This window comes from Triticum aestivum, chromosome 5B (assembly GCF_018294505.1).
Source record: "Triticum aestivum cultivar Chinese Spring chromosome 5B, IWGSC CS RefSeq v2.1, whole genome shotgun sequence".
NCBI lineage: Eukaryota > Viridiplantae > Streptophyta > Magnoliopsida > Poales > Poaceae > Triticum > Triticum aestivum.
The window spans coordinates 466,873,701-466,885,254 of NC_057807.1; the positions used below are offsets into that span (position 1 = coordinate 466,873,701).

At 39.4% G+C, this 11,554-nt stretch overlaps 1 protein-coding gene across 1 annotated transcript; it reads left to right on the forward strand.

Moving 5' to 3' along the window:
- The first annotated feature begins 1,398 nt into the window (after nucleotides 1-1,398).
- LOC123112523 (DNA topoisomerase 3-beta) lies at nucleotides 1,399-9,845 on the forward strand. The gene is made up of 15 exons (XM_044533532.1): nucleotides 1,399-1,473; nucleotides 1,606-1,662; nucleotides 2,227-2,330; nucleotides 2,659-2,752; nucleotides 3,220-3,319; nucleotides 3,702-3,945; nucleotides 4,394-4,556; nucleotides 4,632-4,751; nucleotides 5,119-5,198; nucleotides 6,263-6,541; nucleotides 6,745-6,913; nucleotides 7,008-7,136; nucleotides 7,262-7,474; nucleotides 8,605-8,784; nucleotides 9,112-9,845. Exons 1-15 carry the CDS (start codon nucleotides 1,453-1,455, stop codon nucleotides 9,760-9,762), a joined length of 2,604 nt encoding a protein of 867 aa, XP_044389467.1. The 5' UTR covers nucleotides 1,399-1,452; the 3' UTR covers nucleotides 9,763-9,845.
- The last annotated feature ends 1,709 nt before the right edge of the window (nucleotides 9,846-11,554 follow it).

The window sequence follows — 11,554 nt, forward strand, 5'->3', positions numbered from 1 at the left end:
TGTTGATTTTGTTTTACGAGATTTAGGGTTTGATTTAGACCATCCCTACGAATTCATATTTTCATAAGGTTTCAAACATACTTTACCTTAGATTCAGAAAAAGTGCTACCGTACCGGTACTGTGAAGGCAAATTGGTCGCAAACCTGGCCAACTAGGCCGTGTCTGGCATGCCGGCTCAACACGTGGTTAATCGGGCCGTGCTCGGCACGTGGCCTGCCTAGGACTGTGCCTAGGCCTGGAGGCTAGGCACGCGTGTCGGCACATCATGGCCCATTTTTTTATTTTTTTATTGTTATAGGCCAATAGGCAGCCCAATAGGCTAAATAATAGGTGGGCTGACGGCTAAATGTGCCGATGGGCCGACGCCTGTTTTTTTTTCTTCTTTTCCTTTTTCAATAATGTGTGAATTCAAAAGGTTCTAAATTTCAGAAAAATGTTAATTTTTTTGAATAAAGTAATCATGAATTCCTAAAAATATTCATCATTTCATAAAACTGTTTGAGAATAAAAAAAAATCACGGTTCAAGAGAATGTTCACGAATTTGTAAAAACAATGTTTATGAATTTCAAAAAATGTTCATGATTTAAAAAAATGTTCAAGATTTCAAAAAAGTTTCATCATTTTAAAAATGTTCACAGTTTCATAAATGTTCATGATTTCAAAAAATGTTCGCGTTTTCAAAAAATGTTCATGATTCCATAAAATGTTCATGATTTCAAAAAATGTTTGTGGATTCAGAAAAATGCCACGAATTTGCAAAAAATGATGGCAAATTTGAAAATATTTCATGATTTCAACAAAATTGGTCATGAATTTAAGAAATGTTCATGATTCAAGAAATATTCAAGATTTCGAGAAAAAATACGTGAATTTGAAAACATATTCATGATTTTAGAAAAATGGTCACGTTTTGAAAAAAGTTCATGATTTAAGATATTGCTCACGATTTGTAAAAACAGAATCACGACTTAAAAAAAGGTTCATCATTTCATAAAAAAATTGTGACTTTAAAAGTATTCACGAATTTAGAAGATTATCACAAATTTAAAAATCAAGATTAAAAACAAAAACAGTAAAACAGAAAGGAAAATTAAAACGAAAAGAAAACAACAATGGAACAAAAAGAAAAGGAAAAAGGAAAAAGAAAGCAAAAAACGAAAGAAAACCAGAAAAACCCGGTTCCGGAACCTTCCCAAAAACTGGTTGGGGTGAAACCCCGAAATGGGCTGGCCGTTGAAACAGCACCACATGCCAGCCCGGCGCGGCTTGTGTAGTTACCGTGCCTAGCCGGGCCATGCCGTGCCTGGCCCGTATAACTCAGGCCGTGCCGGGCCGGCCCATTTGGCCAGGTTTGTCGACACACGACCACAAGGGTGTCTAGACCGGTAGACTCTCTCTCTCTCTCTCTCCTATCCCTCAAAAAAAAAACTCTCTCTCTCCTTCCATCCCCATGGCGCCCAAGGTATTAATGGTAAGCACCCGCCGCCGCCGCCGCCGCCGCCGGCGCGCAGCTTACCGAGGCTAAGCACCGCGCCGTTGCTAATGGCGGCCGCAGTAACCCTACTCTCCAGACCTTCTCACGCTCGGGTCGCCGTCTCTGCAGGTCGCGGAGAAGCCCAGCATCGCGCTCTCCATCGCCTCCGCCCTCTCCGGCGGCCGCGTAAGTCTCCCTCCCTCCCTCCCGCGCCCAATCCTCCCACGACCGTGATAATTTTTCTCCCCGGCGACTAATTTGGCTGTGGTTCTAACTCGAAATCGACGACAGTGCATAGGACCGAGCCCTAACGGCAAGTTTATGGTTCACGGAAGCCGGGTTTGCTTGCAGCCCAGGTTTCCCCTCCACGAAAAGGCTTCTCCTTGTAATGGCTCGGTGTTGGAACTTGGAAGTACTTGAGGTCATTGTCGCTGTAGAGTAGCTCCAGTGAGATTCAGGGAATGCTAGTAGGGAGCTGATAGGACTGGTTGCACTGACAATAGAATCATTTTTTCCTTATGCTGCTTAATGCTCCCAATTTTGCAAATCGAAATTGAACTTAGTGCGAAAAATTGTTTAATGATCAAATCATCACTTCCGGGGTGAAGGGAAGGGGTATATGCATTTCCGGATAGCTGCTACCACACCGCATATGCGGGCTATATCATGGTGGCCTGAAAACAAATGAGCATTCGGTGCTCTAACATTCCACTCTCACTGCACAATTCAAAATTGTCAACGTTTGTGCAGATGTCTACCCGGAGGGGAAGTACCGATGTCCACGAGTTTGATGGGATGTTTCAGGGCTCTAATGCATTCTTCAGAGTGACATCAGTCATCGGACATGTCTTCAGGTCCTGCATTTCTTCCTCAATTCTTCCAATATCCTTCATCACAGTTGCATCACTTGATGCACTAGCTCTAGTCCATTCTAGTTCTTAACTACGTAATGCATTTGAGTTCATGTGCATACACTTTCTTCATATCAGTCTTGATACAGGTTACAGACATGAACACGTGGTAGACCATTGCATATCTGCAAAGTTGATACCTTACACAAAATATATAAGTACTTATTCCACTTTAGCTGAATGAACATTGCAGTTGCTCACCACAATTCTAACCTTGGACAATAAGTTCTTTTGTGTCCATTTTCTTTACTCGATGCCTCGTCTTTTGCAGTGTTGATTTCCCACCTGCATATCAGAACTGGGAAGGGACTGATCCGATGGACCTTTTTAATGCTCCAGTTCTGAGATCTGAGAGCAACCCAAAGGTAGTGCATTTTATAACACTAATTAGTGAATACAACTCAGTTAACAACAGGACCCAGGAGTAATCAAACAATCTCAATTATGCAAGAACAACTTCAGTTAGTTCTACATATATATTGCACATTCATACACGAGTTCTACTCTACCTGTAGATGGTACTATGGTAGATCTACTACACAGTTTAACCAACTCCCGGACATCCTATTTCACATCCTTTTCTCTATGAGTGTTTACTTGGCTTTTTGATGTAGTTTCTACTTTCTAGAATCTAAACTGACAAATTTACTGTCCTACCACAAAAGAACTCCCAGTTGTATTACTTGGATAAATTTGTAAAGGAAATGGTGGGTGAAAATGAAATACTGAAATGCCTCTTCTTAAGTTTTAGGACAATACATGCACAAGTACCACCATCGCTAGAGTCCCATTTCCGTATCTAAATACAAACTGATGCATGTATCTCTTGAAGGCTCATATCCACAGGCATCTAGCCCAGGAAGCTCGAGGCTGCACCTATTTGGTACTTTGGCTTGACTGCGACCGAGAAGGGGAAAACATATGCTTTGAAGGTATAGTTTTCAGTTCTGCAATATATGTGCATCTTATCCTATCTAGTTCTGTACTAGAAATTCAGTTGGTCTAGAAAGAGCTGGACTCCATAGAGATAGAAACGATCTGGACTCCATAGAAATAGATGGCAAGATGCTCTGCTGAACTAAATTAACTGCTGGATTAGTTAGATTGCTTTGAATTTCTCAAAGCTACATAACTTTTCTTTCCCCAAGGAATATCTATAACCCATTGAAATTATTTGGTGTATGTGAGATTTTACTTTTCCCTGACTAATGTACTTGATATGAGTGGTCTTCATTCATTACTTTTGCATACACGACTTGCTCGGTTCTCTCACAACCTAACTAATGTAATAACAATGCTAATCGTATGTTTCAGTAATTAATTGCACCGGGATTCCTGAGAATGAGGTTGGCAGAAGAATATTTCGAGCTAAATTTTCATCTGTTACCGAGAAAGACATATCAAATGCTATGGACAATCTTGTGTTGCCAAACAAAGACGAGGCACTAGCGGTGGATGCTCGGCAAGAAATAGACTTGAAGGTAGGAGTAGCATTTACTCGATTTCAGACCCGATATTTTCAAGGAAAATATGGAAATCTCGACTCAAGAGTCATTTCGTGAGTTCCCTATCTCCCTCTAGCTATACAAATTTATTAACCAATTGCATACTGAATTAATTTTCTGACAAGAAAATACCATCTACATTCTTCAAGTACTCCTTGCAGGTTTTGTATCTAATTATCTGTGTTTTCAATGTTTATCACCTTTTCCCGGAAGTTCCTTTTGCTCAGTCTCTTGAGTTTTGTAACCTTTCCAAATATTCTGCTTTTGACACTTTCTATAAATTTGATAGTGCAAGTAACGTAAGTATGCCTTGACTTGTGTTTTCATGTTGGAAAGTGCGATGTTTATGCTTTTGTGTTTGAATGATTCATCTGGATTTACAGGGAGAGATTTGAATTGCAACCATCATTCACTTTTGTTGCTTAAGGCTTTGATTAATCCATGCTTCAAGAATCTCCTGCAGAATTCAGTTTTATGATTGTTTTTTTCCTTCTAAACTAGGTACGGTCCCTGTCAAACACCTACGCTTGGATTCTGTGTACAGCGCTATCAGCAAATTAACACATTCAAACCAGAGAAATTCTGGTCTTTGAGAACTTACATTATCAAAGATGGTGATGAAATACAGCTAGAATGGGACAGGAAGAAACTTTTTGATTTCGATGTAAGATCCCATACCTTAGTGATTTGACTTCATCCTTCCAAGTATTCTCAGCATGTTCATCATTCAATTTCACAGGTTACTGTAATGTTCCAAAAGATGGTAGCCAGTGATGGAGCTCTAAAAATAACAGATATATCAGTGAAGGAAGAGTGCAAAGCCCGCCCGCCTGGTCTTAATACTGTGAATCTGCTTAAGGTGCGATAGTTCTAATGCTGGCAGTGTTTTTCCTTGTTTAATACGATGTTTGTATGGATTGCCATTTCACTTTGTTGCCTACAAAGTTGTCCTTACCTGTGAATGGTGCATTGCTCACTTCTGTTTGGACCTTTGTATTGATATTGCAATTTCATATTAGGTTACATTATGATGACCTTTAAATGGAATCTAGTACCAAGATTATGCTGTTGGATATCGCTTGACTTATGTTGATCATAATGCGCACCAGGGCATCCGTTTGAGTATAAAATGGGCTTCTAGTTCTAGGATACGCTTAGATAGAGTTTCTCCAATCATTGAATCAGTTTCATGTTTTAGTGTGCTGAGTATTTGCTCTTTATCCCAGGTTGCATCGAGTTCGCTAGGTATTGGACCCCAGACAGCCATGCACTTGGCCGAGCGGCTTTACACTCAAGGATACATCAGGTTTCAGAAATGTGTCCCCCTTTCTATGGAAAATGTTAGTTATTTTGAAGTCGGCATGAGCTATTTAACATATGGATCCGATCTATTCATAATTTGCCTGAAGTTTCTTAAATCTCAGTCACTTTTGTAAGCTTTGGGATCAACATCCAACCATCTTCATCTCCATGTAATTCCATGTATAACCTTCAAACTAAAATATTGCACTAACATGAACTAAAGCTGCACACCTTCCAAGCGTGCAATTGTAGGCTAAATCCTGTGCAATATGGGGGGACTGAGAAATTCAACAGTTTCAGGAAACTGAGTATTAGCAAAAGTTTTACCAACTTACCATATACATTCTATCTGCTAGCATTATCATATAAATAGTATGATTAATTATTAACAGTTAAAATATTTCACAGGTAGTCTGACTTGGCTGTGTTGTACAAATAGAGCGTAGAGACTCTATGTGCCCTTAGAAATTTATCTGCAACCCTAGAGGGTTTTCTTTGAACTGATGTTGACATGGAACCCATGGCCTTAGTCACTGGTCAATAATTTGCAGTGTTGGTTTTGTAAATCCTGTTCTAAACTTCTAATAGACATACAATTATTTGAGGAATAATATATTAAATTAAATCATATTAGTAACACCTGTTTGCCCACTGTTCCTGTATGAACTTTTTTATGTCGAGTTTATATGTTGACATGGTCTTATTTTATTGTAGGCGTCATTTAAGGGCCAACCTTGCACTACTCTCTACGATGTCATATGTAGTACACAGGATAATGTTTTAAATTTCATCTAGAAATTTTGTAAATCTGTAGTCAACTTGTTGTAGTTATGACTTATGAGTGTAGATTGTCATCTGACTTAGACACCTTTTTACTACAGCTGAAAAATTGCATAATACTCCCTCCCAAAATAAGTGTCTTTAACTTTAGTACAAGTTTGTACTACAGTTGTACTGAAGTTGAGACACTTATTTTGGGATGGAGGGAGTAGGTGCTAATGTACAATTGATTATAATGTATCTTTTTTTCAATTTCCTGCTGAAGCTCTAATAATTATCTTTGTACAGTTATCCGCGTACAGAGAGCACTGCCTATCCAGCATCGTTTGATTTTAGAAGTGTACTTTCTACATTAGCACACAATCCTTTGTGGTCCAATAATGTCCGGACGCTGATGGATGCCGGTTTTGTTAAGCCTCGTCAAGGTCATGACGTTGGGGACCATCCCCCAATTACTCCAATGATATTAGCACCAGAAGAAGCTTTGGAAACTGATGCATGGAGGCTGTACCAGTACATATGCCAGCATTTTATTGGCACTGTCAGTCATGATTGTAGATATACAAGGTAGTGCACGAGTATTCATATTTGCATTTGGTTGCTAAATTATATGTATTATTGTCCCATCTGCCATGACATGCATTATTTGCTGATTCCATATCTAAATTTATGTCTTGTTCTTTTGTAATATATCAATCCAGCTCTTGCTTTATTGATTATTGATGAAACTAGTGATTAACATCTTCCTTTCTGGGAAAAATGGTTTGCAGGACTGCAGTTGAGTTCACTTCAGGTGGAGAGATTTTCCGTTGTGTTGGCCACCGAGTCACTTCCAAAGGATTTACATCTATTATGCCATGGCTGGCTGTGGGTGAGAATAATCTTCCAACATTTAAAAAAGGGGACACAATTAGTATACATAAGGTTGACATATATGAGGTAAGGCTTATGAGTTTGCTCACAGCCTCACATCACCTGAGCTTGCTTTTTATTTGGATGTGAGATTACTGATGGATATTTATTCTTTACTAAGGGAAGCACCACGGCTCCTGATTACCTTAGTGAGAGTGAATTGATCTCTCTCATGGAGAAGAATGGCATAGGCACAGACGCATCAATTCCTGTCCATATTAACAACATTTCGGAGCGTAATTATGTCCAGGTTAGTTGAGGGCTTTTCTATCCTGACAGTTTTGACATCTTATGGCAGTGAACTTCAACACCGAATGCCTGCTTAAATATGCAAATATACACATGAGTAAATGCAGCTCCTCATCTTTATTGAAGGTAAATTCTGGAAGGAGATTAGTACCAACAGCCCTGGGAACTACCCTGATAAGAGGATACCAGTGTATTGATGCTGATCTCTGCCTGCCAGATATCCGAAGCTTTATTGAGCAACAGATTACTCTAATTGCAAAAGGCAAAGCTGATCATCTTCAAGTCATTCAACATGTTCTTCAACAGTTTATGAGAAAGTACTCTTATTTTGTGAAGAAGGTAGTCTATTATGTTAATAGTATGAGATTTTGATGTCTTGTGAATTGCATTCTTATATATTCCCCCTGAGCATACTTGCATAATCTTCCAAAATATATATGTTCAGTAACCTGATTGGGTTCTTAAGCTTTTTCCAAAGCCGCATCAAGCATAAACCCTGCAAAGAATACCATGTTTTCTTGTATTTGGCTGATGTATTTAAACAGAGGAACACATGATCCACATATTTACTTCTCGTTGTGTTGCTAAGTTCTGTTCAATCTTCAGTGTCCCAACCTGTTTTTAACAACCAATATTTATCAATATAGTGTGAGAGGGCAGGCCAAAGTGCTTAGTTGTCCCTATTAGCTACATTTGGCTGTTTCAATGTTTGTAAATGTGAGTTAGCTTTCCCTCTCCAGTTGCTTGGTCGGCCTTCAGCAGGGCCTTTACTTGCCGGCGACACTCTGTACATAATCTATTTTCCCCTTCTATAAATAAAGTAATTAGGCAGAGCTCGTGCCCGTTTGTTCGTAAATATAATAAGATTGTTAAGTTAGAACAAATGTTTCAGACTTTAATTTGAAAAACTATTATGGTTTTATATGCGGTGTATTGTTTTTAAGAGACAGCTGGTCATTTGCCACCTTAAAGATCGGCACTTGACAATCTGTCAACATTCCCAGTGTAATTTTGCTCTGTGGAGTCCCAAAACTTCTATTATGGTGGAAATAGCAACTCATTGAGAAGTACCATTGGAGTGGCAAATGACCGACTCCAATTGTTAGATTTGCTTATTTTACTATTTACTCCCTCTGTAAACTAATATAAGAGTGTTTAGATCACTATTTTAGTGATCTAAGCGCTCTTATATTAGTTTACGGAGGGAGTACATCTGCATTTCCAAATCATTAAGTGAACAACTCATTAATCCATACCTAGAAAATGTTGGCAAATTTTAGTTAAAGCACAAGTGCAAGGTATGACGTGTTTGAGTTGTTATAAATTTTTAGATTCTTAGTAAATGCTCTGCAATTACATCCATCTTTACAATTGACTATTGAACTATTCCTTTGCACATGATGATAATGATTGACATGGATGCTTTTCTTCTACTCCTAGTTTCTTATAATGAACTGTGTTGCTTGCAGATTGAAAACATGGATACTTTGTTCGAAGCACAGTTTTCACCTCTGGCAGACTCTGGGCGTCTATTGAGCAAGTGCGGAAAATGTGGTCGTTATATGAAATATATTTCCACTCAGCCAATGAGGATGTATTGTGTAACTTGTGAGGAGGTCTATTATCTTCCCCAGAATGGTTCTATTAAGGTGGTTACTTTACTAAGTTCTCTTCCCCTTTTTCTGAGTAGTTATGTGATTGTTATTTTACTTTTAAGCATGATGTCCTGTCTTTGCAGTTTTCAGTTATTCTTATTCATTGCCATTCGTTCTGTTACCATTTGTTTTGCCTTATTTTATGTTCACCATTTCGGTATGTCATGGTGAACATTCTTTTACCACGCTTCATGTTGACCATAGTTACTGTATTGACCTTTTTGATATAATAATTATAAAAAGTGCATGATCTTCTATGCTTTGTTCTGCCAAGTGTCAGTTCACGTATACTTGGTTGATTAATGATATTATCCTTTCCAGCTTTACAAGGAAATTGTTTGCCCCCTTGATGGTTTTGAGTTGCTTCTGTTCTCAATGGTGGGCCCCGATGCAAAATCTTTTCCACTATGCCCCTGTTGCTACAATAGTCCTCCATTCGAAGGCATCGACAAACTTTTTGGCGCACTCAAGCTTGATGACACCGGCAAGGTTGGGAAAGGGGCTGGCATGCCATGTTTCCTTTGCCCGCACCCAACATGCAAGCAATCAATGATCACCCAGGGAGTTTGTGCCTGTCCAGAGTGTAGCGGTACCCTGATTCTCGATCCAGTTAGCGCACCGAAATGGCGGCTTCTCTGCAACACGTGTAACTGCGTCGTGCTACTCCCACATGCCGCTCACAGGATCACCACTACAGATAAGAGGTGCCCAACATGTGAGTCAACTATCATTGAAGTCGACTTCAACAAGAAAGCCACCCCTCTTGAAGATGGAGCTACTTTGCATGAGGGTTGTATCTTGTGTGATGAGCTGTTACATTCCCTCGTTGAGATGAAGCATGGGAAGTCATTCTTTATGCGGAGAGGCAGGGGGAGAGGTAGGGGCAGGGGACGAGGGAGAGGCGGCCGGGGTAGGGGAAGGCGGGGGAACTCGAGACACGATGATCCTAAGATGAGCTTCAGAGATTTCTAATTAGCCTTTTTGTTTTTGACCTGTAACCCTACTCTGTAAGACATGATGATTCATATATATAGTGTTATGTTCTGTTGCATCTAGCAAAGTTTATGCATAAATGGTGCATTGTCCATTTTGTGAAGAAATGCAGGGATGCTCTTCTGGCATCATAGCCTGTTGATATCTAAATGCTTACACAGGTTTGGTCTTAACCTCAGCAGCTTTGGCTTCCTTTGATCAATCCGTAGTTGCCGGTTATTTTTTTTTTGCTTGTACTGTACATGGGGCATATTGATTGCAGTGTACATGCTGAAGTAGTAGTTTGTTCAAAACCACAAGTTATTGCTTCTGTCTGGTTTACTTTGAATTTATATTTACCTTAACTGAGGCATGAGAAATTAGGAGCCCTTTACTGCACTGCACGCAATCAAATCTTTCTACGTACTTCTATCAGGATCTCGATGACAGTACCATTTTATGAAAAACAAAGTCACGGTAGATCAGTTTTAGTGTTTTTGGAGAAACTACCTTTCATAGCCTTTGGCAATCCTTATAAACTTCCAACTTGTTAACATGCTAATGTCAATTGTTGGTGAAGCAAAGATTGCTTGTAAAAATAGTTTTTGCATGGCTTTGCCACTGTAGGATTAACCTAAACCGCCACCAATGACACAAGCACGCGTTGATGAAGCAAAGGTTTCCTGCAAATGTTGCATGGCTTGCGCCGCTGCTTAAGAATATACAGTACCTTGCAGGGACCGAGCTAGATACAAGCTCACGTTGGTCCAAGCCGCTAAAAGAAAACTATATATGGATCAATTAATATTCAAATGTAATGGATTCAAAATAATCTAAAAATTAACTTGTTTATTTCACAATCATTTCTAATATTATTTTAAGTAAGAACAAAGAATTATGCCCCGTATAGTAAATAAACACCAAACTCTCCCTGCAAAAATAAAATAAAAAATAAACACCAAACTCAAAAAGTAAGCGAATTATTTCGCAAAAAGGGTAATAAATATATTAACTGAGGCACGTAACTGACAACTCCATTGATTTACCAGGGCCTGTTTGGTTGCCTGCATCAATTTTGACCTCTTTGCATCTATGGCCTGGTAGAGTCTGACTGACTAAATACATGCTCTAGGTTGTGCACTCAGTTTGGTTGCCCGCACCCCCACCCTACTGAGTAGAAACATATGCATGGCTGTTTGTTTGCATGCATGTGCTCTCCATATGCAACACTCGACTATTTGGTTATATGTGCACGGATGATCAATCTCACCTCTTGTCCACGTGGTGAACTTACCTCACACGGTCACACCATCACATTTGAAGAATTTTTTCTATGAGCGTTGAAAAAATTAACAATATGAGAGTTGTGTGGAACAACGAAATAAAGCTAGTGGCCAAAGGAAATTTTCAAACGATCAACGTTGGCGAAGAATTTGCTGAAATTCGCCAAAAAAATAGCATGCACACATGAACATATTCGTATAGTCCGGTAGGGAGGCATAGATCTACTCGCCTGCGACCGTCGAAATAGAACACTTACAACACGAAAGCCGTATGAAACGACGAGATGAAGCTAGTGGTTAAAGGAAGTTTCAAACGGTTGACCATGTGTGTGAAGAATTTGCCGAAATTCGTCTGAAGAAACTCCAAACATGAATTATGGTCACTGAAACTAGGAACCAATTGTCTGAATGGAATCACAACACCGCTGTGCATCTTTTTCATGTTGAGCTTATCTCAAACCAAAGCATCATTTGTAGATTAGAAGGGATTAGGTGAATGAGATTAAGGA

Excerpts from the sequence above, each read along its gene's own strand:
- LOC123112523 (XM_044533532.1), top strand. The coding sequence starts at position 1,453 with ATGGCGCCCAAGGTATTAATG. Across the intron at positions 3,946-4,393 it reads CTCGACTCAAGAGTCATTTC|GTACGGTCCCTGTCAAACAC; the intron begins GTGAGTTCCCTA and ends CTTCTAAACTAG. Across the intron at positions 8,785-9,111 it reads CCCAGAATGGTTCTATTAAG|CTTTACAAGGAAATTGTTTG; the intron begins GTGGTTACTTTA and ends TATCCTTTCCAG.